The sequence below is a fragment of the Macrosteles quadrilineatus genome, unplaced genomic scaffold, assembly GCF_028750875.1.
Source record: "Macrosteles quadrilineatus isolate MER2022 unplaced genomic scaffold, UCM_ALF_1.0 Scaffold_20__1_contigs__length_2534061, whole genome shotgun sequence".
Classification (NCBI taxonomy): domain Eukaryota; kingdom Metazoa; phylum Arthropoda; class Insecta; order Hemiptera; family Cicadellidae; genus Macrosteles; species Macrosteles quadrilineatus.
In genome coordinates, this window is record NW_026542613.1 from 2,300,830 (window position 1) to 2,317,196 (window position 16,367).

Below are 16,367 nucleotides of genomic sequence, written 5' to 3' on the forward strand. Positions count from 1 at the left end.
TGAAGTAAAACATGCAAAAATGTGTTATGCATTATGGGTAAATTAAAGCTGTCTGCTGTAACAAACAAGCATTTGTTTTTCCAACAACGTTTCGACGTTAGGTTCATGAAGAACGTAATTCAAGTGGTTTAATTACAGTAAGAATCCATCGTACATTTAACCAAAAGTAAATTACACAATAACTGTAATAAAAAAATATAAATAAATGTATCACGTCAATGGCGAGATATATTAACAGTTTAATAGATGTATTATTTGAGTATAAGTTTTAAGTTGTAGTAACCAGTCTTTAAAAACAAAACATGTCTAAACATAATTTTAAGAAATTCCCTGAGACTAAAGCCTTTACAAAATTGTATTGAAATGTCATAAACAAAGTTCTTTCATCAACCACTAAAGCATGTTAATTTTTTTTATAAAAGTGTACAAGAATACACTACTCCTGTAATATATTCAGTGATCACGAAGCTCCCTAAGTAGGCTACGGCGTAACGTCTATCAATAGCAAACAGCGATTCCGTCTCGACCGCAAACCAGAAACCAAAGCTACAAAGCTACAAAGCTGCAAGTTCGCAGTTCCAGTGACGTAGTAGACGGTACACTATGACGTCACACCAGTGGGTGTGGACGAGTGGGTACATTGGTCTCGTCATTCATGTTACTCATACATGTCTCATCTCACAATAAACTTGGGCATTTTACTATCGGGTATCGCGAAAAATCATTGTGCTTTCAGCTGTTGTAAACCGAAACCTAGAGGTAAAATGTGTATCAAAACAATTTGAGTTTTTGCTACAAAGAAAGTGGTCTTAAGCAAGGGGAATTGTTCAAATGTGTTTGCATGAATGAATATTATAGGGGTGAGTTTTAGTGTGAGTATGGGTTTGAATAGAAGTTCAATTACGAGTTTCAGAATAAATATAAGCTGCAGTATGAGTGTCATAATGAGTATGAGTTTATGAGTTTCAGTGTGGAGTGCAGTATAATACGAGTATGAGCATGAGATCAGTACCTATACAAGAATGGGTTTCAATATGAGCATGAGTGCAGAATACGGTATGAGTTTCAGTGTGAGCATGAGTGCAGAATACGGTATGAGTTTCAGTGTGAGCATGAGTGCAGTATAATACTACTACTATCAGTATGAGCATGAGATCAGTACCTATACAAGAATGGGTTTCAATATGATAATGAGTGCAGTATATGGCTATGAGCTTCAATATGAGCATGAGTGCAGTATACAACAATGAGTTTCAGTATGGGTATGAGTGCAGTATATCACTATAAGTTCAATATGAGCATGAGTGCAGTATCACACTATGAGTTCAGTATGGGTATGAGTGCAGTATACAACAATGAGTTTCAGTATGGGTATGAGTGCAGTATATCACTATAAGTTCAATATGAGCATGAGTGCAGTATCACACTATGAGTTCAGTATGGGTATGAGTGCAGTATACAACAATGAGTTTCAGTATGAGCATGAGTGAAGTATACGCTATGAGTTCAGTATGGGCGAGTGCAGTATACGCTTTGAGTTTCAGAATGGGCATGAGTGCAGTATACAACAATGAATATCATTATGAGCATAAGTGCATTATATGACTATGAGGTGTAGTTATTCCCCGGAACTCCTTTCAATGATCTCATCACTGACGTCACCCAACACCGACTCTCCCACTGCAATGCAATGCAATCTGCAATACAAGCCTTATTACTCGTAATCTAACTACTACACTTAAATGTTTAAAGGTATCTGTGTGGAATACCGTGTGGGTCATATTGATTTCATCATAATAAATTATGAACGGAAAACCTTGTAGAATTCAAAAGACCCTCACTTGTGACAGACCGGTGTATCAATGATTTAACATCGTTACAATTTATAACCATATTTCGTTTATAACATGGTTACAACACAACCTAATTGTACCCACATTGATGTCGGTTGACTCTATGTTGGTATTCAATATTCGTGATCGAGTTATCATTGGACAGGCAGAAGATGAATTGATTGTACAAATTGGGAGTTTACACGATTCTATCCGATAACCTGTCTCTAGCGTTGGATATTCTATCAATTGAGTCACCTTGCCATTAATTGTGGAGGGCAAATTTGCTGCAAACATACATTTTTGATCAAGTGGACTATCGTAATCCTGGTTTGACATAAAGGCAACTTACTTAGAAAGGATTACTGCGAAAAAAGATTATTCCTGATTAAATCATTTCCATTTTAATTTTATAAAATTATGCCATTAAAGATACAGTGACATTTTAAAACCATGTGATCACCGTAATATAACCGTAATAAAACTGATTTCGAATGGACTTCAACTGGGTCATTCGAGATTAACCGCAATCCACCTTGATTAAGAAGTTTTCTTTAGTATACAAAATTATTCTCATTTTGTATGCAACATGTATTTCAAATCCCAGACGTAAAACTCCTAGGAGTAAACTGTTATGTTTACAAAGTATAGGACTTTTGCAGTTTAAATATTACGAAACTAAAGTTTCAATTTTTTTAACTACATCTCAATAAGGATGTATATAACTTATAGACCGACCCTATAGTACATGTCACGCTGCGTAGGACCGGGGTACTTTGAACAGTTTTCTGCAATGTTATAGCAATATGCTATAACTTTTGAATAGCAGCCCTCATTAACATTTCTTGCAGTTGTTCATTTTTATTTATTTTTATTTTTTATAGATAATTGTTTATTTAAACTGCCGATGTATCGTAAGTTAGACTTTTCAGCAAAAAATAATAACTTCCAAAAAATCGTAAGTTGGTCTCCTAAGGGTAAGTACAACCATATGGTACAACTTAATATAATACGTCGGCCAACTGGATTGTCGACGAAGTGTCATATGTCGACAAAGTGGATTTTGGTTTTATTGAACCGGTCAAATGGTGAGCCATTTTGCACATAATTTAATCTCACAGACACACTGTATTCTTCGTAGAAAAAAAGAGAGATTAGATTTAAGAACTCACTAGTGGCTTGTAGGGACATAAGTCCCTAAAAAGCTCAAATGTAAAACAACTTTTTGCAATACCGGTATTTAAACAAACTCAGAATAACATTATCTATGTGTCAGAATAGGCATCCCTACACCATATCTTTTGTGTAAAAACCAGTTTGTTGTTCTTCTTTGTTTGCTTTTGTTGATGTCATTTTCAATAAATAATTTGAATCACACCAGTGGTTTAACATGAAAAGGCAGCAAACATATCATTGTTTTTGAATAAATACTGGTTTACTAAGGTAGCTTTGGTCTTGTGGTTAATGAGGATAAATAAAAGCTTCCCTGTTTGGAATTTTAAAAATTCATTGGAGGTTCGCCTTCAGATGAATTGAAGACGCCTGCAATTTCATCTGCAGTAGGCTTATTACCTACGACGATCCATATTTATCCTGTCTACAAACCTAAGTTCTAATTCACTGTCACCTTGTACAACCATTTCTTCCGAAGCTCTTTTGTAAATTTGTGCAAATGGATTTTCTAATAGAATTTCAGCTAGTTTTGACAATATTTCAGGTTTTAAGTCACTATTTTCTCGACGCCTTTGACGAATTTCTGTTGCTGTTGATGTGTCAATAATGTACAATTGGCCATACACGGGGTCTTCATCATGTTGAGGCAGCAAATCTGAGATTGAACGATAAATCTGTCCTTGAATTTTGAAACAGTATGGTCCTTTTCCTGGAATATCGTTCTTACTGGCTGAAAAATAAGCAAAAGCCATCGCACTGTTGCATTGTCGAATGAATTTATACAGTTGTGGGCTCTCTTCAAACAAACTTTTAAGTTCTACATTAGTTTTTGGCTGAGGAAGGTTAATAAGTTCATTATGGCAACATGTCATAAAATGATTATTCGTTAGTTCTTCTCTAAAATGAAGAGCACTACATTGAATGCACTCTTGGTCCAATAATCCTGCATCATGGATCTTTACATTTCTCTCGTCTACCATGGGTCTCCTAAAAAGGGGTTGTAACATATCTTGATTAAGTTCGTCATTATCTACTCTTGCTCTCCTACGCGCACTGTCATTCCTATGAACAGTTCCCCGCCTTTGTGGTATTCCCCTGGCGTTCATATTAATTACAGTACTTATAATGAAAAGAATATATATCCAGCAGCCTACATACCAAAACATCTTGAATCCCTGGTGATTTTATAAAAGTATGATCGAATATGATTACTCTACGTTGTATATTCACTGCACTAAAAAAATTTACTTACGAAGGAATGCAAATACACCATTTTAGAACCAATAACATTTATAGGTTATTTTAGTTGTATATATTCACACAACCTTAACCTTAAAATGTGTAGAAATATAAAGAAAACAACATCATTTAAAATAAACTTGAACATATGATTTAAAAATCAAAACAAAACAGAAGTTAGATTTAATTTTGACTCTTTGATTACAGAATACAGGATACAGAATATTTATTCTATGTCGTTTATTCCTTTAACACGACAATAACGTAAAAGCATGAAAAAATGAAACTTGAGTATATGATTTAAATATAAACAAAGAATGCAGACGTTTTTCCGACTAATCTTCAATATTTCAGTTTTATTATAGTATACATTTCATAGTTGACTGGCTAAAAGTAAACCAAATGCGTGTCTTGATCACTGTTTTCAAATATGTGGCACAGCTGTTTTAATTTCAAAAGATGTAAACAAATTAAACCCCATGTTGTTTTAATGGGAAAAGTTTTATTCTGTTGCGAATTTATGGTAAAAAAATAAGAAAAATTAATAGTTTTCCCTCAAAATTCACGTCAAGACCTTTAAAATAAGACCCCTCCCATCCTTCTACGGCCATCCAGTCACTCACAATTTCTTTACAAAAATTTGACTTACGGAATTATATATATAGACTAGCTGACCCAGCGAACTTCGTATCGCCTAAGTTATAGGTTTCCCCTAAGACAGACCGATGGAAAGAAAGTACCGTTACGTTTAATTTTCAAGATGATCTCGTTCGCATCGCTCAATCACGTCCTGGTTGAAGTTCGTTCGCTACGCTCACTCACCTTTGGCTTGGAGCTCGTTCGCTACGCTCACTCACCTTTAGGTTGGAGCTCGTTCGCTGCGCTCACTTGCCTTCAGGTTAGCTCGTTCGCTACGCTCACTCGCCTCCAGGTTGAAGTTCGTTCGCTACGCTCACTCACCTTTTGGTTGCAAATTAGCTGTTGTAATAAATGTAAAAGAAATAATAGTGCTGCACCCTGTTGGTAATCCTTGTAACTTTAATGCTATTTAATTGAAACAGCTGTTAAGATTCATTAATTCCATTTCTCATAAGGTTAACATGGGAAACTCCAGAGCCACTGGGGCGGAGCCCTTTTAAGAATTTCGAAACGGGAAATAGTTTACTTCCTATTCGCATACCTACAGAATTTACACACCAAATTTCATAACGATCGGTGAAGTCGTTCCGGAGGAGTTTGCAGACAAACACTGTGACACGAGAATTTTATATATTAGATTTGGTTAAGATTTGTATGTATTTTGTAAACCCGAAAGGTTCATAATATCTTTAAACATCTTTACTGCAAATATTTTGCACTTTTTTAATTCAAACTCTGGTCAAACACTCTCAATTACACGTACCCCTAAATTAAGTCAAAAGCTTACACCGGACTTCTACTTTAACATACAAACCGTTTGTAAAAAGCAAAGTCAATCTAACTTTTATAGATCGGATTGGAAACTTAGTTTGAACGGAAGGTTTTGTTATTAGGTTGGCCCGTTGGCGTGTCTTTTGTAGTTTAAAACACCAACTTCAATCAAAGCAGCAGTGATCAGAGGTTATTGACGATCAGCTGACCTGTTTAGAGGGATTGAGGTTTTGCCCTCATTTCGCTTTTCAACTTTGACGCTAAGCAGGTTTATGCATGCATGTATCAGCGCCTGCCCTAATATGAAAGTCATGTCTCTTTCGCGTTATTGTGATATTGAGAATCAGGGTCGCTTCTGATAAAAGGATATTGAAGTATGGTTGATTAAGAAACAAAATAATCAAATTGACTCTACCTTGTACAAAATGTCTTTCTCTAAACTGTTTATTGGGTTTTATTGAAACGGGTGTGGTAATAATAATAGAAAACTAGCTGTTGGCCTGTCTTAATGTACGGGAATCAAGTAGTCGAATAAAACTGAATATAATTCAGAACTGCTAGTTTACATGCATAAAGAAAAGTTCTGGCAGTTTTACGAATAGGGAAAATCGTCTTGTAAACAAATATCTCGAGTGTTTCTTTCATCCGATTATAGGCGTGTACGATATTCATTTTAGATCCGATAATTTTACAATAAAACACCGATTGTGTTGATTTGAAAAGCCTTCAGGTTATAAAAAATAACATTGTGAATACAAATAAAACATATATTGCCATCGTGAGCGTCACTGACGTACAAATACAAAGAAAACAATCTACAAAAAGTAAGACTCGTTTCGGAGTTTTCGGGCTATTAAAAGTAAAACAACCAAACACTTCACAATTCTTCATAATGTACAGAAAACCATGTTATTTCTCTACATTTCTAAATACATACTATATTTAGCTGTAAGACTGTACCTAATAATCACTGCATTGACGTCACATGTTGTGTAGTAAACCATACATCCCACCAAAAGATAGTGTGTTAGTCCTATAAAACATTCATAGGAGAAATATGCTTCAAATGTAAAAAAACTTTATTTTTATATTATATCTATATATTTTCACAAGAAAATATATACTTTTCTTAACAATCGTCGCCACTATCGGTGGCTTCTGGTCGAGTAGATAACGCCCAGAGCCGCGTCTCGAGTCCTCCGCCCACAATAATTACAGGAAGTCTCATTAGACAACACCATTACACAAAGATAAAGCCCGGATTGGCCAATTCACCCAGTTGACCTCTGACACGTGCCGGGGTCAAAGATCAACAGTGACCAGTGGGCGAGTCACCTGTTCAGAACAACATGACCTAGATATAGAGGCAGACCCTGGACGGGAAATAGCTTGACTTTGGCCCAATAAATTAACTGATAACACGTTGAAATAATTATACTATAATATATTTTCGCGTTTATTGGTGTTTAATTTTATTATTAGATAGTGGTTGATAGATCCTAAAAAAAGCTCGTAGACAATAAGTTACGAGACATGACTTAATTCCTGGCATTCCAATTGGAACATAGGGCATGCAGTCCTGTCTTTCTCCGGCTAAGTCTTCTAAGCTTCCTCCAGGGGTTACCCTCAACGGCTGCCTCCTTCTCTACTACTACTACTGTCCTCCTCCAAGTGTTTCTTGGCCGACCTTTACGCCTTGCTCCTTGAGGATTATCATAAGGGCTTTCTTTTCTATGGAACCACCTGGCTTTCTTAGGTCTGAAAAAGTTGAGAGGGATATGTTAAATTATATTTTATTAGCTAAGTTATTCGTCAACTTCCCAAACCTGATTGACATTAATCAGCTGATTTGTTTGTTTCACAGCTGATCGGTGTCATATGTCTCGCCCTGGCTACACCCGCGGTTCTCACCGGCACCTCGTGGTTCCTCTTCGTCGTGGTGCTCAGTTTCGTCGCCACCCTTGTCTGGATCGCCATCTACCTGATTGGAGTGCGGGAGGCGCTGAACCTACCGATCAACTGGATATTAACGGTGAATATAAAACATTATCACACACACATGTGTGAACCGCATTCCATGTACATTTTAAATTTCATTGCAATCAAATAGCCTTCTTGGGAGGTGTTTAGGTTTCAAGAATTTCCTTAAATTTACAGTGGTACGCTTTTTTAGAGTGGGGACGTTTTAATCTTAGCGCAAACACAGGTTAACAGGTTAGTAGCACACTCAGCTTAAATGTTTAAACGAGCTCTCTCCCCGCCATGAAAGCAGTGTAGCCGTTATCACAGTATTTATACAGGGTGGATAAAAAGTCAAGACCCTCACCTCTAGTATTTTTCCAAGTAAATACACAGAGATATCCTTTTGGTGATCGTGTAATCTTAGCAGTAAGTTTCATTTTATGATTTTGAAATTTTTGAGTGTCCCTCCAAAAGAGGGGATTTGGGGGACAACACAAATATTTTAAATGTAAACTCCCTTCAAGTGACACCTCATTTTGAACTGTTTCAAAAACTTAAAGAATGGAAACTAGAGGTCGCTATCTCTTCTCTATCCAAAATGGTAGCCCGTCAAATGTTGTGGAAAATCAATGTTAAAATTTTGGTTCGTAATTGTAATATTGGCTACCATTTTAGATAGAGAAGAGATAGCGAACTCTGGTTTTCACCATTCTTTATGTTTTTGTAAACAGTTCAAAATGAGGTGTCACTTGAAGGGAGTTTACATTTAAAATATTTGAGTTGTCCCCCAAATCCCCCCCCCTTTTGGGGGGACACTCATAAATTTCAAAATCATAAAATGAAACTTGCTGCTAATTACACGATCACCAAAAGGATATCTCTGTGTATTTACTTGGAAAAATACTAGAGGGGGGGGTCTTGACTTTTTATTCACCCTGTATATCCCGATAGCTTGAATTTTATTTCTGCAATTCAATTTAGTCAACACTGAATACATGAATGTGCTGATTCCAAACTGTGGTGTATTCAATTCAATTCATCGATGTATACCGCGGGGGATACATGGAAGGTACAGTACAATTTCACTGAATCTTGTGGAGTTAGTTTCAAAATATAATTTTCCTTAGTTGTATCCAAACTAACACATTTTGCAAATAGTTTTGATCGGAGAAAATTTGGTATTTGAAACCCCTATATTTCTGTTACCCGATCAACGTCCCGATAAATTCCATCAGTTTTATGTGGTGTGTTTGGTTTACAGGAGCTGCTCAATACCAGCATGGTGACGGTGTTGTACCTGATCGCCGTCATTGTCCAGCTGTCTGCCTGGTCCACGCCCTACGTCTCGTGGTACAGGGGCTCAAACATCGCAGCTGGGGTAAATACATCATCAGTATACTAAACGTACACTATCGCACGCATCTAAGTATTGCTTCCTGAAACATCTCTGGAAAGATGCAAAATCGCATGGACCGAGCGTTGCTCGATGGTGTAGTCCTATAACCAATTTGGAATGATAAAAAAATCAAACATGCAAATATATGATTTTTAACAGATTTTTTTCTTTACGAACGATAATGTTATAAAATACGGTCTAAAACATGTAATAAAACGAATTATATAAACGCATAAGCTACTATAATACTTGTATAATCTATTTGCGGTAAAAACTACGATTTTGAACACTCGTAATTAATTCCCATTGGTAAAACACCTCAAGTGATTTACAAGTGATCAATACTAAATGGTATTCATAGGATTGTCCTTTTCTTTTGTACTGTATTTAGTAATTTACTATTGTACTGTAAGATGATTTGTTATAAGCATGGATTACAATTCATTTATTTACATTTCCCCCAAAATATCGTGATTTCTTGGCTAAGTAAGACCAATGTGAAACAAATGCTCAAACTCCATTCCAAACTTTTCAGCGAAGAACGAATTTTCCCAGAACAGAGCCTAGCATTGATTTTAGCCCAAAAGATATGTCTAACAATTTAGAGGAAAAAGTTGGAGCCGTTTTTGAAATCATTGTGCGCAAACGTTACTCGTATTATAGTATAGATAGATGGATACTTTAAGAAAGAGTGGTCTATAATATTCTAGAAGGGATTGTAAACCAATCCACCAAGCTTCAGTTAAACTCTGATGAATCACGATTCACCATTACACAAAATCCCTCCATAGTTGGACTGCAAACTCAGATGTGCAAGTCCACAGAACACCTCCTACATAAACAAGTCACAAATCGTACAAAATGCGTCCACAATTTCATCAAACATACCTAAAAATGCCAAATCACACAGCTTATTTTATACCCAATGATGATCTCTTTACTGTTATAAACAAGTCAGAAAACCATCTAGGGCCAATAACAAGTGTCCTACCTGGAACTGTTAACATTTCGCTTTTTCGCAACCAATTTCTAAAGCACAGAAACAATAATAAATTAGAAACTGATTAAACCAATCGTAGTCTAGTGGTAGAGCGCGGGGCTTCGGTGCCCGAGGTCCCAGGTTCAGATCCCGCCAATCACCAATGGATTTTATCCATGTGAAAATGCCACAACCCTCTATAACCCTCTATAGTACTATATTATAGTACTAGCCTGAAGTGAAGCAGTTCTGGGCTAGAACCTAGCTTCCTACGATGTGAAGGGGGGACATAAACTTATCGTATAATTAATGGTTTGGATTAGCTAAGAAACGCTTCAATTTGGTCATTAGGTATTTATTGTTGGTCGAGAAAAAAAATTTAACGGTTAATTTTTGCCAACAAGTAAGTAGGAATCAACAAGGTGACTTATTGAGTTGACGAAACTTGTTTTGAAGGAGCGGTAAATATTTTATGTAGCGCCACCTGTTAGACACCTCTCGTCTCTATGGGGATTTTTAGCGAATTTCCCATATAGGGAATAAGCTATTACCGTAGTACTCATGGTAAGACCCGGACGCGGGACCGATTTTTTTTTTCGTTTTGAAGTCCCTAGAGGCCAAAAACGCCATCCGTTCAAATTCATATATATATATATATATATATTTATATATATATATATATATATGTGTCCGTCAGCACGATAACTCGAGCAAAAATGATCCGATTTTGATGAAATTTGGTACAAACGTGTAAACGTACGTTTATTCGAACGAGTTCGCGATCCAGCATGATCGGACCATGGGAACGGGGGTTTACGGGGGGTTTTATGGGGTAAAAATAGGTTTTTCCCATTTTTGACCCAAAAAACATAAAATTTAGCAATTTCTTTCCAAACCATTTTGTAGAGCTTAAAAAAACAAATAATTTAGTATATTGAAGCGTTATTATGCGCCTAATGGTTACGGAGAAAATTCAAAAAAATTGTAAATTTAAAATTCCCATGTTATTCTTATGGAGAATAAGTAAACTGTTGTAGTTTGCTTGTTTGTGAACATATTTTGATCAAATTTGGAAAATGTTTTTATTTCTTACTAACTATTCACATTTTACAAAAAAAACAGTTTTACCCTCCCTGATGCAGCAAACCTAAGTACTTGTTAAACTAATTCTATTTAAATCAAGAATAAATGTTATATTTTTAAGTAGACATTTCAGTGTAAATCCAATCAGTCAAATGGAAATTCGCTTAGTTTGCAGGTTTGCTGCGGCGGGGGTATTTGTATTTAGAACATTATTTTCCATAAAGTTAGAAAAAAAGCCTTGTCAAACTGCAATCCTTACTTATTTTACACGTGCGTTTGTAATAAATTCTTCTCGGGCCAAGAAATTACAGAAGTTTGAATACCTGTTATATTGAGCCGTACATAGCATATTTTACTATCAATTTCAAACAGGAAGTCAAAATATATGAACAATTAACTTTCTATTCCGTCCGATATCAAAGTTCCGAGTTCAGTTTCCGACTCTTTCCGAACTCTTTGGAGTCAATTGCATTGTTAACAGCCATCCCATTTGATCCTCACTGTCTATATTTGGGCCCGACCAACGTAAATGGTCGAAAACAACCACACTTGTAACAGACTTGCAATAAACATTTACCATTGCGTGGTAAATGTTTATTGCAAGTCTCCGAGGTATCGAAAAGTATTGGGAAACGCTGTTGATCTATTTGAAAAAAATAAATATTATAGTGTAGATTAGGGTTTTCTTAGACTGTCGTGTTGTTAGTGTTCAATCTTATCATAACGAAAAAATACTTTAATAATACTGCTGCAGAGTAGGAGAATTTGCAGTCACAAATATCCCTATTTACTCCAAACAACATAGAAGCCCCAGAACTCGTAAATAGGGATATTTGTGACTGCAAATTCTCCTACTCTGAAATATATTCCATCCAATCGACCTTCTAAATCGTTTTTGGTTGAAATGTTCATAAATATTCTGTTTATTATGTACTTGTTATAATGTGATCAAGTCATATTGAACTCTCTTAATATTCTAGTGTTACAGATTGTAAATACATTTCTGTAATATAATTAAACTAGTTGCTCTGCCCGTGCTTCGCTACGGGGTGAGAATGCAGAAAAAAATTATTCGGTTTTACTAAAAGATACTACTGTATAATATACTGAAACAGTTACAACACACTTACCAGGAAACATATAGGCAAATGCTCAAGTGCTTATTGATTTTTTAAATGAAGATTTCTTAATGTATTACTATCGCTTTATATAGTGTATTGCATTTCAAAATATATGCAAAAGTATAAAAAAGCATAATAAGTATTGACCACATGGCACCAAGAAACAATTCTCCTTGTAAACAAATTAAATTTTATAGCAAAACGAAGTATAACAGCTGGGTTAATAAATTTTCTTCTTAAGAAATACATGGGATTTTGACGGCCTGTGGGGCAAAGTTCGAGGACTTGGTGAAAGGAAAAGGAAAAATGATTTGCGTCTACACAAAAATACTTAATTTTGACACATATTTTGTACAAATCCGCCCATTATTAACGGAAAAACTCCGTCACACTCGTGTTACGTAGAAATCGCCTTCACGTATTATATTTAAGGATAATATTCTGTTATAAATATTTTTTATGACTGTTACAGGTGTTCGGACTAGTCAACACGGTGGTGTACGCGGCTGGCTGCTACCTCCTCTACACCGACTGGAAAGCGACTCGACCTCACCATTGAGACAATTTGTATCAACAGTCGCTTTGTTTGTCCAACGTTTATCAAATATTGTATGCAACTTTATGCCCGATCCTTTCTTTTTGATATATAAATGTAAAGGGAAACACATTATGTACCTTCCGTCCAACTATGTAGATTTAGTCTACGAGTAGAGAATCTGTTCGTTCAAACCTAGTACACTAAAAAAGACAATTTAAAATGTTTATAGTGATATTGATTGAAGGTCGAAATTAATCTGGTTTAGTTACACGATTAAATAAGTTTGTATTCCATGAGGACACCTTACCTCAAAACTAAAAAAATAACAGTACAATAAGTTATAGATTTATTTTTATACATGTTGATTTATGTGTGATTCAAATCGTTATGTGTCTAGTTTAGACTTGGAACAATGAATACGGTTTGTATATATTGTGCCAACTGAGTTCAAACAGTTTTTAAATAATCTTTTAAGCACCAAAACCCTAGAGCAGGTAGAAAATACTCTAAAATCGAAAGATACGTTGTTGAATATATACGGAAAATTAATGATTAAATGTTAAATGTTAAAGATTTCTTCTCATTGCTAACATAAACGTTCAAAAACATTTGTTTAACATCATACGAATAATGAGTGTTCTAACTACTTTTTTAAATACAACAATTAAACGCAAATATTTCCCTATGAAATTTAGTCACTTTGCAACAATATCTGACAAAATCAGATTAGCAAACATCAAAGGAACATCCTCAAACAGTAATGAGCCTTTTTAAATAACATTTGCCGTTTCCACCAGCGGGAATCGGAAAAGACAATCCTAAGCAATCCGCTTATAGCGGATGGATTAGGTCCACGGTTTGTATTCTTGTACTAATGAAGCTAACAAAGTCTGTATATTGTTTCACCGTTGAAATGACTCCAAAGTATTAACGTATAGCAATATGTACTGTTTTAACATATCTTAGATGTTTAGTTAGTTCGTAAGAGTTTGTTATTAATAACTGTAAATATATATTTATTTATTTTCAAGTTTTCTCATTCTGTAATCCTTATTCTCCAACATGACATATTAGGAAGTCGTATATATTGGCTGTAAATAATCGACATTTGCACCGATTTTTCAAACAATCCCTTGCCAATATCAAAATGCCTGGTTGTAGCCTCGATGGTTGTACTATACTGTAGCTTGAAATTCCAGCGAGAATCAATTTGTCAACTTATGCCTTCCATAACTGTCCAGTGTCCACGAACTGGGGAAACTTAGGATTTGCTTTGAAAAACACAGCAAGTGGTCGGGTGCAGGCCTTCGGTCCCTCAGGTCCCGGGTTAAAATACTGCCAAACAAAAATGGTTTTAGCGAAATTCCCACACAGGGAATAATTACCGTAGAACTTGGAAAACCTGGACCTGGGACCTCTGGAGTATCAACTACTTTTCAGAAAATTTCTTAAAATAAAATACGTCCTATTCAAACTCAGATTTTTTTCGAAAGTGATCTACTTGATCTAAGTAAGCATTTGAACGTGTACTTTCAACAGAAATTTAATTTGCAGAAATATATTATTCCCATACGAAATTAAAGCCTGACATTCCTGGGTAGATTGGGGTTTTGTTAAGTTTCTGTGAAGTCGGTTGGTTTTAGGAATTCAGTGCTAATTTGTCCTTTGAAACAAGGTAAAGCTATAATATGAACTGTTTACATGTATACCGTGGCCTCTTGTTGTTGTACCCAGTGACGACCTCTGTTATGTAAAAACAAGTCAAAGAGCCATCGAGGGATTATTGAATGCACGTTTAATGAAACGCCTCCTCCCCATTTTGAGTGCAATGGTACTCAAATCATTTTTAGTGCAATGGTACTCAAATAATTTTGAGTGCAATGGTACTCAAATAATGTTGAGTGCAACGGTACTCAAATCATTTTGAGTGCAATGCTACTCAAATCGTTTGGAGTGCAATGCTACTCAAATCGTTTGGAGTGCAATGGTACTCAAATCATTTTGAGTGCAATGCTACTCAAATCGTTTGGAGTGCAATGCTACTCAAATCGTTTGGAGTGCAATGGTACTCAAATCATTTTGAGTGCAATGCTACTCAAATCGTTTGGAGTGCAATGCTACTCAAATCGTTTGGAGTGCAATGCTACTCAAATCGTTTGGAGTGCAATGGTACTCAAATCATTTTGAGTGCAATGCTACTCAAATCGTTTGGAGTGCAATGCTACTCAAATCGTTTGGAGTGCAATGGTACTCAAATCATTTTGAGTGCAATGGTACTCAAAATGGGGAGGAGGATAGAAGGTTTCTCTTCAGAGGTGGCATGTTCAAACGATATAATTAAAACGTTAATAGCTTAACAGACTAATGTGTAAATATCTTTCAAATTGTAAATATCTTCCAGAAATATCTTTTGGGACCGAACAAGGTTTAGAATTTTATAAAGGTAACAATTTCTTAACTCATGATTTGTATTTTTTAAGTGGTTTTATCAAAGTAAATTCATTTTAGAAGCACAGGCCTCATATATAATTAAGACTTTAAACATAGGCTATAGTCTTTTATTAATTTTGGAATATAACCTACATGTATTAACTTTTTTAGCATGGCATGCCCATTAGCAAAAAACAAATAATATCGTAACTAATAACTAATTATGATGGAAATGTCCGCATGAATTCCTCAAAAACCAGCACCAAAAAAGAATTTTGGCAGATCTTTTCTCGTGTTTCTTTTTTTACCAACTACCACGAATATTCATGCATTCTATAAATAAATAAATAAGGTCTTTATTTGCAAGCGTTCATCAAAGTACAAACTCTGTTTTTTACAACTTTTGTCAAATTAAGTAAATAAAACAATACAATAATCTATACATAAAATCAAAAGTAAAAGTATCTATACAGTTTAGGTAACATTTCTTTACACATTTCTTAAACCTATTATAACTTTTAAAGTGGATAGCAAAGCATTGTACCTTTTTGGCCCAAAGTAACTAAACCCCTTCTTCCCCGTTTCCAGGTTTGTCTTTGGCAAGTGCAACAGGCTGTCCTGTTGAGTACTGTGCTCATTGATGTCATGCCACAACACCAACTTTTTCCTAAGGTACTCAAGTTTTCCAGTCTGAAGAACTTTGTGAACCAGATTTACAGTTTGTATGTCGGAGTACCCCATGATTGACAACACCTTGGCACTCAATCTGTACTCGCTAGTGTGATCTTTTTTTCAGATTGTAGACAAATCCAAACACTCTGTTCTGCAGCCGGGTAAGGATCATCAAATTTTCCCGAGTAACAGGCAAAAGCAGGATGAGCATAGTATATAACAGGAAAAATGGTTGAACGGACAATTTCTAGCTTAGAAAGTTCTGGCAAAATTGAGCTTAGTCTGCGAAGAGTTTTGAAACGTACCACTTAAAGATACTACAGTTACTACCACTGGTATCGTAAACAATCGTAACCCATAATTAATTACGAAAAAATGTAGGCCTATAAATTACATACATTCGTTATATTCAATCATAGTCATACAACAACGTCGGTTCATATTTTATTTTAACACACTGAATATTTACACTATTGAGTGCACCGTATTTTTATCCGTACCTACTTAGTGTAGAAACGTTTTATACTATATT

General features: G+C 35.4%; 1 protein-coding gene across 1 annotated transcript in view; it reads left to right on the forward strand.

The window, feature by feature from the left end:
- Positions 1–13,693, forward strand: part of LOC129005365 (uncharacterized) — a 32,226-nt gene extending 18,533 nt beyond the window's left edge. Inside the window, exons 2-4 of the mRNA XM_054434231.1 lie at positions 7,519–7,686; positions 8,878–8,994; positions 12,668–13,693. Of these exons, the coding sequence (XP_054290206.1) occupies positions 7,519–7,686; positions 8,878–8,994; positions 12,668–12,754 (372 nt within the window). The 3' untranslated portion in view covers positions 12,755–13,693. The remainder of the gene's footprint in view (positions 1–7,518; positions 7,687–8,877; positions 8,995–12,667) is intronic.
- The last annotated feature ends 2,674 nt before the right edge of the window (positions 13,694–16,367 follow it).